General features: G+C 36.2%; 1 protein-coding gene and 1 pseudogene across 1 annotated transcript in view; one reads left to right on the top strand and one right to left on the bottom strand.

Moving 5' to 3' along the window:
- The first annotated feature begins 6,866 nt into the window (after positions 1 to 6,866).
- Positions 6,867 to 7,827, top strand: LOC134366234 (WD repeat domain phosphoinositide-interacting protein 3-like; annotated as a pseudogene).
- A 4-nt stretch (positions 7,828 to 7,831) lies between these two features.
- The window catches only part of LOC134365570 (E3 ubiquitin-protein ligase Topors-like), a 33,259-nt gene continuing 25,059 nt past the window's right edge, over positions 7,832 to 16,031 (bottom strand). Inside the window, exon 3 of the mRNA XM_063081675.1 lies at positions 7,832 to 8,022. Coding sequence (XP_062937745.1) covers positions 7,832 to 8,022 — 191 coding nt within the window. The remainder of the gene's footprint in view (positions 8,023 to 16,031) is intronic.

Raw genomic sequence — 16,031 nt, forward strand, 5'->3', positions numbered from 1 at the left:
TCTAGTCATAAACTCTTTCAAATATATCACCCTTCTTGAGACGATGTCTTCAAGAGAACTGAAAGCAAGTTTTTTCACTTACATTTATGCTGTCCCTTATCATTCCCTAGATGTAACTAATTATATAATAGGACAATGATAGTAAGGGAGGGGAAAATTGAGGAAATACCAAGCAGAAACTATTGAAAATTTAAATGTATAATGAGATCAAAAGCATATTTTAGGTGATTTGAAGTAGAGTCATAATTTGAACAAACAGATCAAAGCTGTGACAATTTTAGTGTCAGAAATCTTCTGGTTCAAAAATGTTCCTAAAATCTATTTAGTAACATGAGAAATATGTATGCGATAATATTATAAAAGACTATAAGGATTCCAATTATATGTAATCTATGATCACAGTCCTATGGTCCTATGCATTAACTGTAAGAAAATATACCATAGTGTTTGTTTATATGTGTGTGTGTGTCTCTCTGTGTGTGTGTGTGTGTGTGTGTGTGTGTGTGTGTATGGTGGGACTATGGATGGTTAAAATTCCTGTTTTGTTTTCTAAATTGTGTATAATAGTAGTATGTTACATAAAATTAGAAAAATTAAATTAAAAAATAATCATTTTGTTTGCAATCTAAATAGTCAGCAAAAGAAAAACAAAATCTTTTAAAATCTTGGCTTTATCTCTATTTGGAACGAATATCTGAATTTTACTTTAATCCTCATCAACTTTTAAATCCTGGACCAAAAATTTAAAGACTGCCTTTAAAATTTCTCACAAAGAAGATTTACAGAGTTTTAGAAGTGAACATATATTCATTCATCCCCTAAATTGAAACCTTCCAAACCCCTTGCGGCCCTGAATCAGAGTTTCTGACGACTTAATTTTTCCTGGGAAGAGTAGGGCAAAGGTCGATGATCAAATGAGATCATAGATGGTTGAGCATATCCAGGCCATCTGGGAGGAGAGAGCCAACAAAGATTGTTAAATATGCTTGAAAAGACAATTTATCAGAGGCTTTGAAAGTTCTCTTCGGGTCACTTATAGCTTTAGGCATTTCTATTTTAATTTTGCCCCATGTTAAATGCAGTTATTTGTTATTTTTTATTATAAAATATGTGCTTAGAGGATGGAAACTGGGAAAAAGAGAAAGATGATTATAATCAGCAATAGTCTCACCCCATGAAGGCACAATTGACTAACATTTGATTGTATTTCCTCTTGGTATTTTTCCATGAATATTTTTGCTCACAAATAAGGTCAAAGTATTACAGTACACACAGCTAAAGCTCCTCCTTTGCTTTTTAGCAACATAAGAATTTCTCCACGTTATTTGTGGAAATGCTAAATAAGTTTAAATTTAAAGCTTATACACAAATAAGTTGGATCAGAGACAGGAGATTACAAAATAGAGTGGAAAATGACACAATTGGGAATTGAGAGACATGGGGTTCAGTCCCGACAGTGTTCTTGTCTGGAAGTGCAAGTGTGTGTATCAGTTTCTTTGGAGGGCAAGGAGGCAGGAGTGGTTTGATCACAATGACTTGGTGCAAAGGAGTCACCTAGAAAAGGTGTGAAAATACAGATCTCTGGACTCCAACCCCAGATATTCTGGTTAAGCAACCATGAGGTAAGACCCTGAGGTTCTGCATTTTTAATAAGAACCCTGTGTGGTTGTCTTACAGGAGATTTGGGACTATTTATTTAAAATCAATGGATTAGATCACCCTTTGCTTTCACAGATTGTTGGAGAGGTGTTGGAAAAGCCCACAGACAGTGGAGGACGTTCAGGAAGGATATGAAAGTTGCCAGTACTACCTCTCTTAAGTTGATAAAATCCTAGGCACAGCTGGTCAAAAGGCAACAACTGCGCTTCTCAGGACCCTCAGTCATTTTCACTTAGCTTGTGTCAAGCATTCTTCTCTCTCACAGTATCCACTCTTCCTACCTCTTCCCTTCATACACACTTTTTTTTAAATTGGTTGTGAATATTTATGAAATAGAAAGCTGATCGTCACCCCTCATGCCCAAGATGTGAAGGCCAGATCCATACTGGCAGCATGCCCATTACCACAAATTGCAATTGTACCCCATGTCCCCCACCCAATTACCTCCAACCTCCTTCCCCCTTTCCCCTTCCCCCACTCCATTGTGTGTTCCAGACTCCCTCTGCAAGTCTAACGCCCCACTGTGGTCTTTCTTTCCTTCCTTCTTTCTCTCTTAGCTCCCACTTATGAGTAAGTACATGAAGTATTTATCCCCTTGTGCTTTGCTTATTTCACTCAACATAAGTTTCTCCAAGCTCACCCATGTTGTTGCAAATGGGAGAATTTCATTCTTTTTTATGGCAGAGTAGTATTCCATGGTGTATGTATACCACAGTTTCCTTATCCAATCATCCATCGATGGACATTTAGGTTGGTCCATATCCTGGCTATTGTAAACAGAGCTGCAATGAACATGGGAGTGCAGGTATCCCTTTGACATGATGATTTCCATTCCTCTGGGTATATACCCAGAAGTGGGATTGCTGGATCACATGGAGGATCTGTCTGTAGTTGTTTGAGAAACCTCCATACTGTTTTCCATAGTGGCTGTACTAACTTACAGTCCCACCAACAGTGCAAGAGTGTTCCCTTCTCTTCACATCCTCATCAGCATTTGTTATTCTCGGTCTTTTTGATTATAGCCAGTCTAACTGGGGTGAAATAATATCTTGATGTGGTTTTAATTTGCATTTCCCTGATGACTAGTGATGTTGAGCATTTTTTCATGTGCATGTTGGCCATTTTGTATGTCTTCCTTTGAAAGATGTCTATTTAGCTCCTATGCCCATTTTTTACTTGGGTTGGTTGTTTTTTTACTGTGATAATAGTTTGAGTTCCATTGTCTTTCAAGTCATAAGTTTAGTTAATGGCAGAGTTAGTTAAGATTGGAAATTGGTCCCTTGACCTCTTTCCAAGGATCTTCCCACTGCACCATCCCTCAATCCTGATTTTCAGGGTATTTCAAGCAGCATCTCTTCCAAGAAGCCTTTTCCAGTTTTTCAGTCTATCCTGTATTCTTACAGTAACTCTCCCCACCCCGTGTGCTTACTTTCTTTCATCATGTTTATAATATATTTAGTTCACTTATTCTTCCCCACTAGAATGAGTAATCCTACTGCCTAGTACAGTCTGACATAGAATACATGCACAATAGTATTTTACAAATTAACAAATAATATACAATTCTTTTAAGGTATCTATAGTTTAGAGAACTTAGTACATCTGTATAGTATGGGATTTCCCCCCTTGATTACACTCTGTGATTTTCCAGATGACAATACTATTTTAAAGTTTCTTCTCTTGTTTAGGCATCTTGTTTAACTCATTTTTTCTGAAACAGCAGAAGTACATCACATACATTTTGAAGTAAGATTTATTTCAATTGGTTGGTGTGATTTCCATCAGGGACTTCATTTTAAGTTGTTATTTTATCCCCCGATCAGAATAACTACTCTGTAAAGGAAGGGAATGAAATGTTCAAAGATGATAGTCATGCGTATTGACAGTGTATTAAAATGCAAATGCGATGCAGACGGGAAGAAGTCAAGCTGCCAGATAATCTGGATCACTTCTGAATCCAGGACAAAATTTCAAATTATTCATTTTCTCTATAACAAACCATTGCAAGTCTCTATATGCATATTGTTTGAAAGGAAACTAACTGCAGAAATGAACCAGAAGATATTTATTCTTCATGCTTGTTTTTTATTTTTTAGAGTGTCCACATTCATTTTCATTTACTTATTTTTTTTATTGGTTATGAATATTCATGGGCTACAAAGCTGATTGTCACCACTCATGTCCAAGATGTAATGGCCACATCCATACAGGCAGCATGCCCATTATCACAAATTTTCATTGTACCCCGAGTCCCCCAGCAACATGGGCACCCACTGACATTTTATGACATATTTTTAAAAATAAATTTTCACTAAAAATATATTTATTACAAATTATTTCTGAGCCATTTTAGTTTTTCAGGAAGCCCTGCTTCACCGTCTTGCTCCTCCTCCACGATGCCTTTCATACTTGTCAATAGACCTTGGGTAGTCACTCTGCTTTGTTCACCTTTGACGGTCATTGCCGTTGGGGATTCCCTTCCCCTGAGATGAGCTGAAAAGTTGTACAGAGTCTGTCCAGCTTCTTGCTTTCTTGTAAAATTTGAAAACATGTGTTCATAATTTAAGAATTTCCTTGCTAACCCTCATCCATCTCACTATGTCATCTTGCCCCAATTACCTCTCTGCTTTTCTCTCTTACATTCTTTCTGTGCATTTCTCACTCCATTTTAGCTCCTTTGGTCTCCTTGCTGCTCTCTCTACACCACCAAGCATGCTCCTGATGCAGAGCCATTGCCCTTATGACCTCTCTGCTAGTAATGCTCCTCCTTTCTCCCTAAACTCAGCACAGTCTACTACCTCACTCCTTTCAGGTCTTTATTCTAATATCAGCAAATCAAGGAGGCTGTGTTCTCTATTTCTTCACTGTTTTATTTTTTCATAGCACTTATCCTCTGACACATTATATATATGTTTTATGTCTATCACTGTGTATCTGAATATGTGCTACATGAGAGTAATAACTTTTACTTCTACCCCAGCACCTAAATTAGTGCCTGGCACAATAGGTACTCAAAAATATTTGTTAAATGAATGATTGATTACTATAGAAAAAATAAAGTAATTTTTGAAAAGAGTAAGTGAAAAAAAATTGAGGTTTTTACATAGCATTTAAAATATAGTTTCTAACCTTTATTCCCTAACTTCTTTGTAGATAGCTATTAGAAGCAGTGATGTTTATAGACTTAGCTTTCATTTCTGGGAGGAATATGCCACTATTCTCTACTCTTTCTTATGCTTGGCTTTAAAACAGAACTGTGTTCTTAGTAGGAACTAAGAATAAAAAATGGCATTGTAAGTACAAGGGTACTTCAAAAAAATTCATGGAAAGATTTGTGTTATCTTTCAGTTCTTTTTGTCCACAAAGTCTTTGAAGTATCCTCATATATTCTGTTTTATAGCCTCATCTTAGATAAGTATCCCTCTCTGTCTAAGATCCTTCGTAGCATAGCTTTGAAGGATAAAATAATTTCCTTGATAAATCCGTAATAATTAGACATTTAAATTGTGCCCAGCATTTTGGGCTTCCAAACTTTACAGAGAAGTTCATTCACCTAAAGAAATCTTTAAATTCATCCATAGCTACTTCCATTGGATAACTTACCAGACATCAAATTGTCATCTCGAAAAGCATGGCTATCTTTAAAGCTTTTGAAGAACACTTCTAAATTCTCTTTCAGATAGACTATAGCAATTTCCCAGCAGAGCAAGTGTGACTCTAGTGTCTAGAAAAACATTGGTATTATTATTCCTTAAATTCTTGGTTTCTTGGGTTAAGTTGGTGAGACAAACAGAGTGAAAGACTCCGAGCCAAGCATTATCAAGCAAGGGAGTTTACTCCAGCAAACCTGGAGGGGAAACTGAAAGATCAGTGTTCTGCCCTTGTACAGACTAGCAGAGCCTTTATAGTGTTTGTCTGGGAGTGGTTTGGGCAACTATTCTGAGCACTCAGCATTCTGTAATGGCTTTGCAGTTTTATTGTTTTGCTTTGTACAAGATGTTTTTATTGGATGCACCAGCCTGGGAGAAAGGGAAGAGGTAGGGGACAAGGTGAGTTGTACCAGATGTCCTTATCGGAATGCACTAGGCTTTAGGGAAAGGGAGGGGGCAGGGGGACAGGGTGAGGGAGAAGCAGATGTTTTATGTTAAGCTGACTATGAGGCCTAATAGCCTGAAATTTTTTATGTGTTTCTTAACTATTTATATATCTTTTGTGATATATTCATTCTTCCTTCTTCATCTTTTTCTTATAGAATTTTAGGCAATTTTATGTAAATTTGACTGTTAAATCCTTGTTATATATGTGCAAAGATTTTCTCCATTTTTTTTTTACCACTTATATATCTTCTTTGTGATATACTCATTCCTCTAGTTTGTCATCTTTCTTTTCCTAGATTTCAGAAAATTTATATATATGTTATGACCTTTATGAAAATTATATTTCTCCCTGTCTTTTGTATTAAATTTTTTTTCTTGGTGTTCTTCAGTCAAATATATCCCTATCTTCATTGTTTCTAAAAGTAAGTAACATTTGCTTAGGAAGTTCTTTCCAAAACAATTTTTGTGGATGTTTAAAGAAATATTAAAATCTTTCAGCAATCTGGAAATTACTTTGGTGTGATGATTAGCTGATTGTTCTATTATTATCACTTATTAGTTATCTAATCTTTCTCTATAGATCTTGTGTCACCTTTATTATATCCTAATTATTTATAGACGCCTGGTCTATTTCTTGACTTTTTATTCCTCCCATTGTTCTCTGTCTTCCTACACTACTATCACGTCACATCAGTTACTTCTGCATTATATAAAGCATTTATTACCTTGTAGCATAAAGACAAAAAATAAGTCTTTTCAACATTTTCTTGACTGGACACAAACAATTGTTCTTTCAGGTGATCATTCTGACATAAAACAAAAAAAATCCCATTGGAATTGCCTTGCATCAAATCATTTTATTTTCAAAAGAATTTACATGTCTATAACATTTCATTTTCTAATATATAAGATACCTAAAATTAATAGTAATAAAACCATGTAGTCCCCGTCTGCTGGGTGCCAGGTGGATGAGATTGGTGCTCTGTGGGCTGCCTGGCTATCAAGCGCTTCTGGCCCAGAGCCACCGTCGGTGGCCAACCTCTTGGTCCCCCTGAGCTGCAGAGGGGGCGCTGTGGACCCACCTCTACTGTGCCCTGAACTGCTTACTGGATGCTATACCCTGGTTTCGACGCAGACAGCGGGTGCTTTGCACATAAAATGGAAACTGGATTCAGAGTCTCCACATTGACCAATTAAAAGAAAATGAGAACGAGAATTTATAGGAGTAGTTGGCCACTTTGAAATGTTATTTCTCTAACTATTTAGCTTTAGTCGATGGTGGGGAAAAGCTGACATCCCTCCCACTAAAGTGATAATCTGGGATGACTGGAGAAAGAAGACTTACTGAAATAGAAGTTTCTACAGAAGTTAAAGTGGTCAAATAGTGATGAGATGGAACTGTGGTCGTTTTGGACAACATAATTAAGGTGTTTGCATGCACACACAGTCCCCATCAGTTTGTGCTTGAAACTGCTTAACTGTAAAGGCCTTTGCATGCTGTGTCTCCGTAAATAATAATTCTCTTCTGGCCTCCCTGGGCACACACTAGTCACGTGAAACTTGTGGACCTGGCCAGCACTAAGAAGCTGTCTGTAGATACTCCTGTGCAGGAGGGCATCCTGAACTGCATGGCTCTCAACCTGGAGGGAGCAAGAATCATAATCGGGTCATAAAAGGGGATTCTTATAAAAATATTTACTACTTCATCAGGGCATTTAATCCAGGAACTACGAAGAGGTTCTCAAGAAGCACATATTTATTGCATTAACCTTGATCCCTCATCTGTGGGACCATGGCACAGTGCACATTCTTACTACTGAAGATCCAAAAAGGAATAAATATCCTAGTTTGGTGTCAGCCAGTTCCCTTCCAAAATACTTCAGCTGCAAATGGAATTTTTCCAAATACCACGTTCGCTCAGGCTCTCCATGTGTGTGTGATTTTAGAACAGAGCCAAATGCTGTCACTTCAGTTTGTGCAGATGGCAGCTATTACAAATTCTGATTCAGCAAGGAGAGTGCATCGGGATGTCAGTGTGCAGTTTCTAGAAATGACCAGCGACAAGCTGTGACAGTTTACAAGGGTGTGCAATCAACACCCATGGCTGACTTCCCCTTTAAGTACTGAATATGCCCCTCAGACTCCTCTAGTGCTGGAATGTGGATTTTGTGGGTAACAGGTTTAAGGGATTGTCCCGGGTGACCCTTGGTTTTGAAGTCATATGTGGTGAACTTTAGCGTTAGTGGTTCTGCTGCATCTTTTATACCTAAAAATTTGAGGACTTCATAGGAACTAAAGGACTAGACCGAGGTAAAGGCTGAGTAAAATAAAAGTTGTTTTTGACAACAGAGTCTGTCGTTTTTGTGGCGTCTACAGTGGAGAAATGTGTAAACGTAAGTTCTTACAGCATAACAAGATTTAAATAGAATAATACCAGCAGCTTGCCTTAGAAAAGGAACTAGCGAGGAATTCCTTATCCAGTCTGAACATAAAGAACAAAGGCACAAGAATGATGGAAAATACCATGTGGACATTTCACCTTGTGTAAATTCAGCATCACACTCTTTTCCATGCCTGTAACATTGCCTGGTTATATGTGCACATGTGCTGCCGTGTCCCTGTTGCTGTGGCAGAGCTGTTAGAATTGATGCAAACACTGGATCCACCCAGTGAGCAGAGGCCTTTGTGGGGTCACTCATGGGAGCAGCCAGTGTTCACAGGGGCCGTGACTGGGTTTCCTGAATGAGGAGATGAGGGGAGTCTGCTTTAATTCTGGGCTAAAACTAAATTTCTCACTTATGTGTAGGGAAAAAAGAAATTCATAGACTTTAAAAATTAGTCATAGAAGAAAACATTATTTAGTTTACAGTATATGAAGGAAACATACAAAGTCTTTTTCAACAAAGTAGTACCCAAGAGAGTGTTGCCTGGTGATTCCTGCCAGTGTTGAGCAGAAAGCCTTAGTCTGTCATTTCCATTTACCTCTCTCATCATCTTTTCCTCTCTCTACCATTTATAATAGCTACACCCTCACACTTTGGAAATGATAGGCACAAACTGTTTTTTAACATTTGGTAGCTGCCATAGTTTATGGGCTCTATATTGTTAAGTACTATTTGAGGTATGTATTTAATTTTCTTAAGTTGCCTTTAACGAGACTTAATTTTGTGTTTTTGATTTCAGGTCAGAAACATTTAAAATTTGCATAGCAGCAAGTTCTTAATTTGGCCAGTTCCTTTAGTGTCATCTAATAAACTAACTTTGTATGTAGATTTTGCTGTAAGTTTTGCACGTTACTTTTCTGTGTATTTAATCATGATTAATTTTGCACTTTTATTTGTAATGTTTCTTTTAGATAAAAGTGACCAATTTCGTTGTTGGAAAAAAAATACAGCTAGGACCATTATCAAAGTGTGTCAAAACTTTATCCAAGAGATAGTCGAACATATATTCCAAGATGAGAAAACTCCATAATGTGAAGATGATGCTGTTATTTGTTGTTTTGGTAAATTAATTTACAAGTATATTGCAATAAATACTTCTCAGGGACTTTACTGATTTTTTGAAATGGTATTTTAGGTTGTAAGAGAAAATTTAAGGAAACTGTTAAATAAAAAAATAAAGGTGTATATAAACTATTACAGCAGCTATTTAAAGTATTAGTCAAAAATTGTTAGGTTAATCAATGGAACTTAAGAACGTAAGCCTGGAAAGGCATATTTTAAGTGTGGGGGTAGGGAGTGAACTGAGAACATTCTGCTCCCCAAATGAACATACTCCCATAATAATTTTTCAGAGAGAGGCATAATTTAGGATTATGCATAACTAGGATTAGGCATAATTTATTTTCAAGTTAATGTAGGATGTCTTGTGATGCAAAGCAAAACTCTTTCAGCACAATTAAGATAAGGTACCAGTTGACAAAAAACAGAGTACAAAATATGTTAATAAGAGGAATATGAATGTCAAAATAAAAAGAAAAGGTACTCAGAATGAAAGTTATCTTTGCGGTGGCAAAAATTCTGTGATTTTTTTATTTTTCCGTACTCTACGGGAAAACTGGCTTCTGTAAGGAGTAGAAGAATCCCACCACCTTACTATATCTTTACCACCACTACTCCTCTCCTTTTAACTTTAGGAAAATTTCCAAAAATTCAGGAAAGACCTTAAATGTAGCTATAAGTACAGTCAATGAAGCTTGTTGGAAAAGATGTTTAAATATTTTGAAAAAAAAGGCAATTATACAATAGACCAAAATGAATTACAGATATAGATATGATTTAAATACAACAAAAACCACAAATCAAAACAAAACAAAAAGTAAAACATAAAACAATTATATCAGAAACATTAGTGATTATTTCATTTACTTAAGATTGGAGATATATAGACATAGATATAATTCGTGCAAGGAATCTCAAAAAAAATGAGGCATATATTATAAAGGAAATATTAATTTTACTGCATTGCAGTATAAAATATACTTTTATGTCAAAAGAGATAATTAAATAAGGCAAATAGAAAATACAGGAAAAATATTGCAAATTAATGTGACAAAGAGACTGAAACATAGAAATAATATAATAATCATGTGCTTGCGGACCTTGATATTAATCTAGGTGTCCTTAATGGGCTCCCACTGGCAACATGATCTAAAGTCTAGACCAAACAGCCTAATCAGCATGAAAAGAAAAAAGAAAGCCCAAACTTGCCACTGTAGAAGCATTCCTGAGCACCCAAAAGTATCCATAATATAAAGTAAACTCACTTCCTCCCTTAATTTAAAAGAGGAAGAAGACAAAAATTCCAATAGAAAACTGGTAAAAGGACGTGGAGAAACAATTCACAGATTGTAATTCTCCAATAAGTATTATAAAAACATACCACTTCACATTTAATAAGGACAAGGAATTATTAATTATGTACCATATTTTGCCTATCAAACTATGCACTCCTAGTAAAACTACAAATTAGCAAAAGCTGCCACCAAAACAATTTGGCAATCAGTGGCAAAAGCTGTAAACATGTAACTTACACTTTGACCTAACAATTCCAATTCTAGGATTCTGCCCTTGGGAAATCGCAAGAGATGTAGAGATGTGAAGAATGATTTATGTACAATAATGAACATTGCAGAGTTCTTTTAATATGGAAAATTGGAAGCAACCTTAATGCTAAATTGTAAGTTAATAGTTACATAATTTATGAACTAGCTTTATGTTGTAATATTATATAGCCATTAAAATATTGTTTTCAGAGTACATTGAATATTATAAAACAATGCTTATGGCATAATTTAAATGAATAGAAATAACTGAAAAATATATAATATTATATGTGTGTGTGAATGGAAAGGAGTGTGTGAAATATTTATGATGGGGCCGAGCCTGTGGCGCACTCTGTAGAGTGCTGCGCTGGGAGCGCGGCGACGCTCCCGCAGCGGGTTCGGATCCTATATAGGAATGACCAGTGCACTCACTGGCTGAGTGCCGGTCACGAAAAAACGAAAAAAAAAAAAAAAAAAAGAAATATTTATGATGATTATTTCTAGATCTGGTCTTTATGAATGATTAATTTTTATTTTCTTTTTTATACTTTCATTGTCAATGTTTTGCTATGTGCATGTGATCCACTTATAACAAAAAAGAACTAAATTTTATTTTAATACCTAATAACTTCAGGGAAAAAAGTCTATGCAACACTATTAATACATTTTATTTCCAAAATATATTGCATTTTGACAAAGTTTTTGTTTTATTTTAATTCCAGATTTGTGCTTTAAATTTACCTTTGTGAATTAAAATCCTTAGTTTTAAGAAGTGACATGTTAGCACTTGTTATTCTCCTGGGACATTTCACCAGACCAACCCTCAGCTCAAGCTGGTAGAGATTGATGGGCACATACGTTGACTAATGCACACTGATTTTTCACAGGAGCAGAAACATTTGTAGAGATGGATAGAGCAATTCTTGTTAGACAGTTTACACTTTGCCTTTCGAGACATTCACACTAAAAACAAAACAAAACAGTTTTCTTAGTTTGATCTTTTCATTTGTTTTGGGCTAGAAGGTATGCATGACCTGTAAATTTGCATGTCTTTAAAATAGTGCTTCTGGATGAAGTAAACATACAGAAAATATAAATAAACAAAAAATCCCTGGATAACTAAAAAATTCCTTGATTATATGCAGAATCCTAAGGAGAACATTTAATTATATTATACTTTGCATTTTGCATTTTAGATATTAAGATAATATTTGTGTTATCACTGTGGTTTTAAATTTCATCTTAACTTCCTCATTATGTCCAGGAGGCTTTGCAATAATAGTCTTGCCCTTTTTCGTTCACAGTAGTGCCACAGAGGTTTTCTAAGCCACCTATCTGGTGATGAGTCTCTTTTTCTCAGAAATCTTCAGTCTCTTCTTGTCTTCAGGATAGCCGAGAGGACCTTAGCATTGCTTTGTAGGATTTACGGACCACTTCCCCCGCCCAGGCTTCTGCCTTTTCTCTCACTGCACCTCTAACTGCTGCTCAAGCTCTGTTCTGGCTACCAAAGTTTTCCAAACAAGCTGGGCTCTTTTCGGTCTCTATGACTTTGTTGGCTGTTTGTTTTTCATCAAATGCCTGTCCCAGCTTCTCTGCCTGGCAAGAAAGGCTTCATCATGTAAGATTCATCACAGATGTAATAGTCTCGGTGAGACCTTGCCTACCTGCCCCAGGATGAGTTAGTCCTTCTTTCCTGTTCACTCCATTAGCACCCTCAAGTCAGCTTCCATTACACCATTCATTGTGCTGTCATGTAAGTATGTTACTGTTCATTTATGGCTGTGCCCTCTACTAGACTGTGAGTCTGTGAGGATGGGGGCTGTAGTGGAACCCAACCTTGGGTTGGGTGGTTTGCCAAGGTGACAATGGATACCTCTTTTAGTTCTAAGCATGTGGGATTTCCTTGTCTAACTCGCCATTCTCCCCGGGGAAAGAGGAGGATGAGGTTAGGGTGGGGGTCTAGGAAGAGGATGAAGTCTCTGATAGCAGTCTATCTTTTCCAACTTTAATCAGCAGCTTTAATACATATGTTCCTCTCTCCTCACTGTTTTCTGAGACCTCAGGGCTCTGCTAAATAAAAAGCAGATCTCTTAACTATAATACATTTGAGGAAACTACTGGGGTAATAATAATTAATGTTATTCAGCATTTGAAATGTGCCAGGCATTCTTCTGAGTGCTTTACATACATGAATGCATTTAATCTTCACAATAACCCCATGAGATAGGTATCACTACTATTTCTATGATATAGATAAGAAAAATGCAGACCTAGTTCATAAAACTTGCTTAAATATATATTATGAAAAAGTGACAGACTTGGAATTCAAACCCAGAAAATATGATCCACATCCTTACAGCTTTCTGCCACCCTTTGGAAGAAGGCAATTTCCAGAGAAAAGGCTCAGCTTTGAGCCTTCAGTGCTAACACCACTGTCAGCCTGGGTTAATGCTTTGGTCCTGAAGGGGTGATCTGGGTGGCACATCACCACATCTCCTCAACCTACTACTACCTTTTATAGCCTATAACTGTCCACAGTAGCTGATTTCTGGGTTTTATTTCTCTCTGTGTCATAAAAGCTTCTATAGGCCTGATCTTTGCTTACCCCAAGGGTGTGCTTTAAATATCACTTTGTCTGCAAAACCTTTCCTGTGTCTTGCCTCTCTCCACTTTTCTCTTATACAGAATTACTATTTCTTCTCGGTTCCCATGTTACTTTGTTCAAACCTCTTTTAGTACTTATTCTCATTGTACAATGATTGACATTGACATGTCTGTCTTACCATGTTAACCAGAGTTAACTAGACTGTTAGCTCCTTAAGGGGAGGTACCTGATTTGTTTCTATTTGCAACCATCTCAGTTTCTGGAAGACAGTAGATGCTTATAATTTTTTAATGAATGAATTCATAAATGTAGCTTAAAGCAGCCTCTCTCTGCCTCTTCATCAATTGGTAGAGCAGATGGAATAGCCAACTGTATGAACAAAAGCCATCAAGCATGTCCAACAAAAGTGACTGAGTGTGTATCAGGAGGCAGAAAGTAAACACTATCTCAAGGGTCACAGCTGTTTCCCTCTGCCTTTCAGGCATGAAATGCCATGATTTAGTTTCTGCTCTTGCCAAGGATGAAGAAATAAAGTCATAAACAAAAAGTGAAGGAGTGAAGAATTACTCAGCTCGGATGGACAAGTCAATCTGCTTGCCCACCTGTGGCCAAGCAAGCGTGATCAAAGAATGATATACTTTTCCCTTCTATTCACACCTCACAGTCTTTACTCCTTAATAAAAATGAAGGGATCTTCAATGGGAAATGTGGTTCCACACCTGATATCACTGACAAAGTCAGTTTTATAAACAGATAATATTGGGTGTCCCCAACATGATAGGGATTATATCAAAATCTGCCCCCATTATACCCCTTCTCTCTCCAGGCTGCAAAATTTCAGGAGGGCTCCTGTATAATATCTATTTCATGGGGCATTGGGGGAATTTAACAATTAGGAATTAATGAATGTAGAAACTCCTAGGACAGTGCACATAACACACCTGATAAATGTTTTTGTTTCCTTTATTTTCTTTTAACAGTTTAACTTCAATCACAAGTTATTTATTCATATAGAAGGTTTGGTGGAACAAGGTCAATATGGCAGTTAATATGTATTTTATTTTGGAAATTTTACATTTGTTAAAGTAGCATATGTACACAGTAAAATTTCAAACAGTGTGAAGCAATATTAAATTAAAAAAATTTTTTGTCCCCCTCTTTCCAAACCCTCTGTTTCCACAATTATTCTAAATAATATGCTAAAATCTGCTTTACACAATTTATTAATTTTAGATAGTAACTATAAACTTTGCCTGTGAAAGATGAGAAATCTAATTGATTTATAATACTCCTTCCTACTTTTATTATTTATATTATTACTTAAATCTTCTATTGGTTTCATTTATAACTAAGTGATATATGTATTTGTATTTGTTTCATAATGTAGGTTATACCTTGATATAAACCATTTCAATAATGAAATTGTAATTTTGCAGAGCCTAATACCCAGTGGTTTGATGATAAACTGACTGAATGGTATAGGAGGGGGAAGAATGATTTGTAGCATTTACCTATTTCTGTGTCTGATATCAAGCTATCTTCTACTATTATAATCATCTTCAATGATTTTTCTATTGTTTGACTTTTTAAAAAGTCAATAAGCTGAATTTAAACAATTATGATTGTGCAAATGTTATTCAATATAGAACTAAATACTGAGATTCCCAAGGAGAAAAAAATGTAATCCTGATGGGAAATAAAGTAATAAAATAAACTATAATTTTCAAGTTCCAATTGCACTTTAGAAATAATTAAATCTATCAATCTAAAGGAGAACATGCCTCTTTCATAATTCAAAAGCGAAACTATAAGGTGGCAGTAACAACTGTTAACAGAAAGTAAGCACTAACTTTTGCTAGTTTTGATCACAGAAGCATGCGGTTTTGCAAAACACTTGGTGCAGACATCCTTCAGCCTTAGCATTATTAAGGGTTAGTATCGAAAGAGAACAGAGACAGAATATTGTCTCCTAGCCATATTATACTGACATCACAAAATACCACAAATATGGACCTAGACTCTAAGCAAGAGTTTGAGTGCTGTGAAACAAAGACAAGACAGGTTTGTGGTTTTGTATAAACATGCAACATCAAGACTTCCTGCATGAGAAGTTACTGGCAACTGCAGACCTGTTGCTTGTCCAAGTTTATACAAATGCTCAGATGCACAATTGCCTATCTTTTTTGATTCATTTTTATTCTTGGTCTTAATGATTTGTTGGAATAATAGGAGCATCTTTGATGGTGAAAATGTTTATTTCTTCACTGGTCATTTTTATCTGTCTGTCTATCTATCTATCTATCTATCTATTCAATGATAGTTATTAGCCACCTGTGGCTATCGAGCACTTGACATGTCGCTAGTACAACTAGAAAAGGAATTTTAACTTCATGTAATTCTAACTCCATTTAAATTAAACGGTCACACATGGTTAGTGACTACATACTGGCAGTGTAGTTCTTGAAGAAGCCACAGACTAAGGAAAGACAGATTCCTCCACTGGAGACTTTATAGTTTGGCCTGGGAATGAATCAATGCTCAGTTGCTGCTTAAAAGGTCTTCCTTGACCTGGTGGGCTGGGTTACCCAGCCAGGAGGAAATAAGTCAATAATTATGTGACACT

The sequence above is a fragment of the Cynocephalus volans genome, chromosome 17 (assembly GCF_027409185.1).
Source record: "Cynocephalus volans isolate mCynVol1 chromosome 17, mCynVol1.pri, whole genome shotgun sequence".
Taxonomy (NCBI): domain Eukaryota; kingdom Metazoa; phylum Chordata; class Mammalia; order Dermoptera; family Cynocephalidae; genus Cynocephalus; species Cynocephalus volans.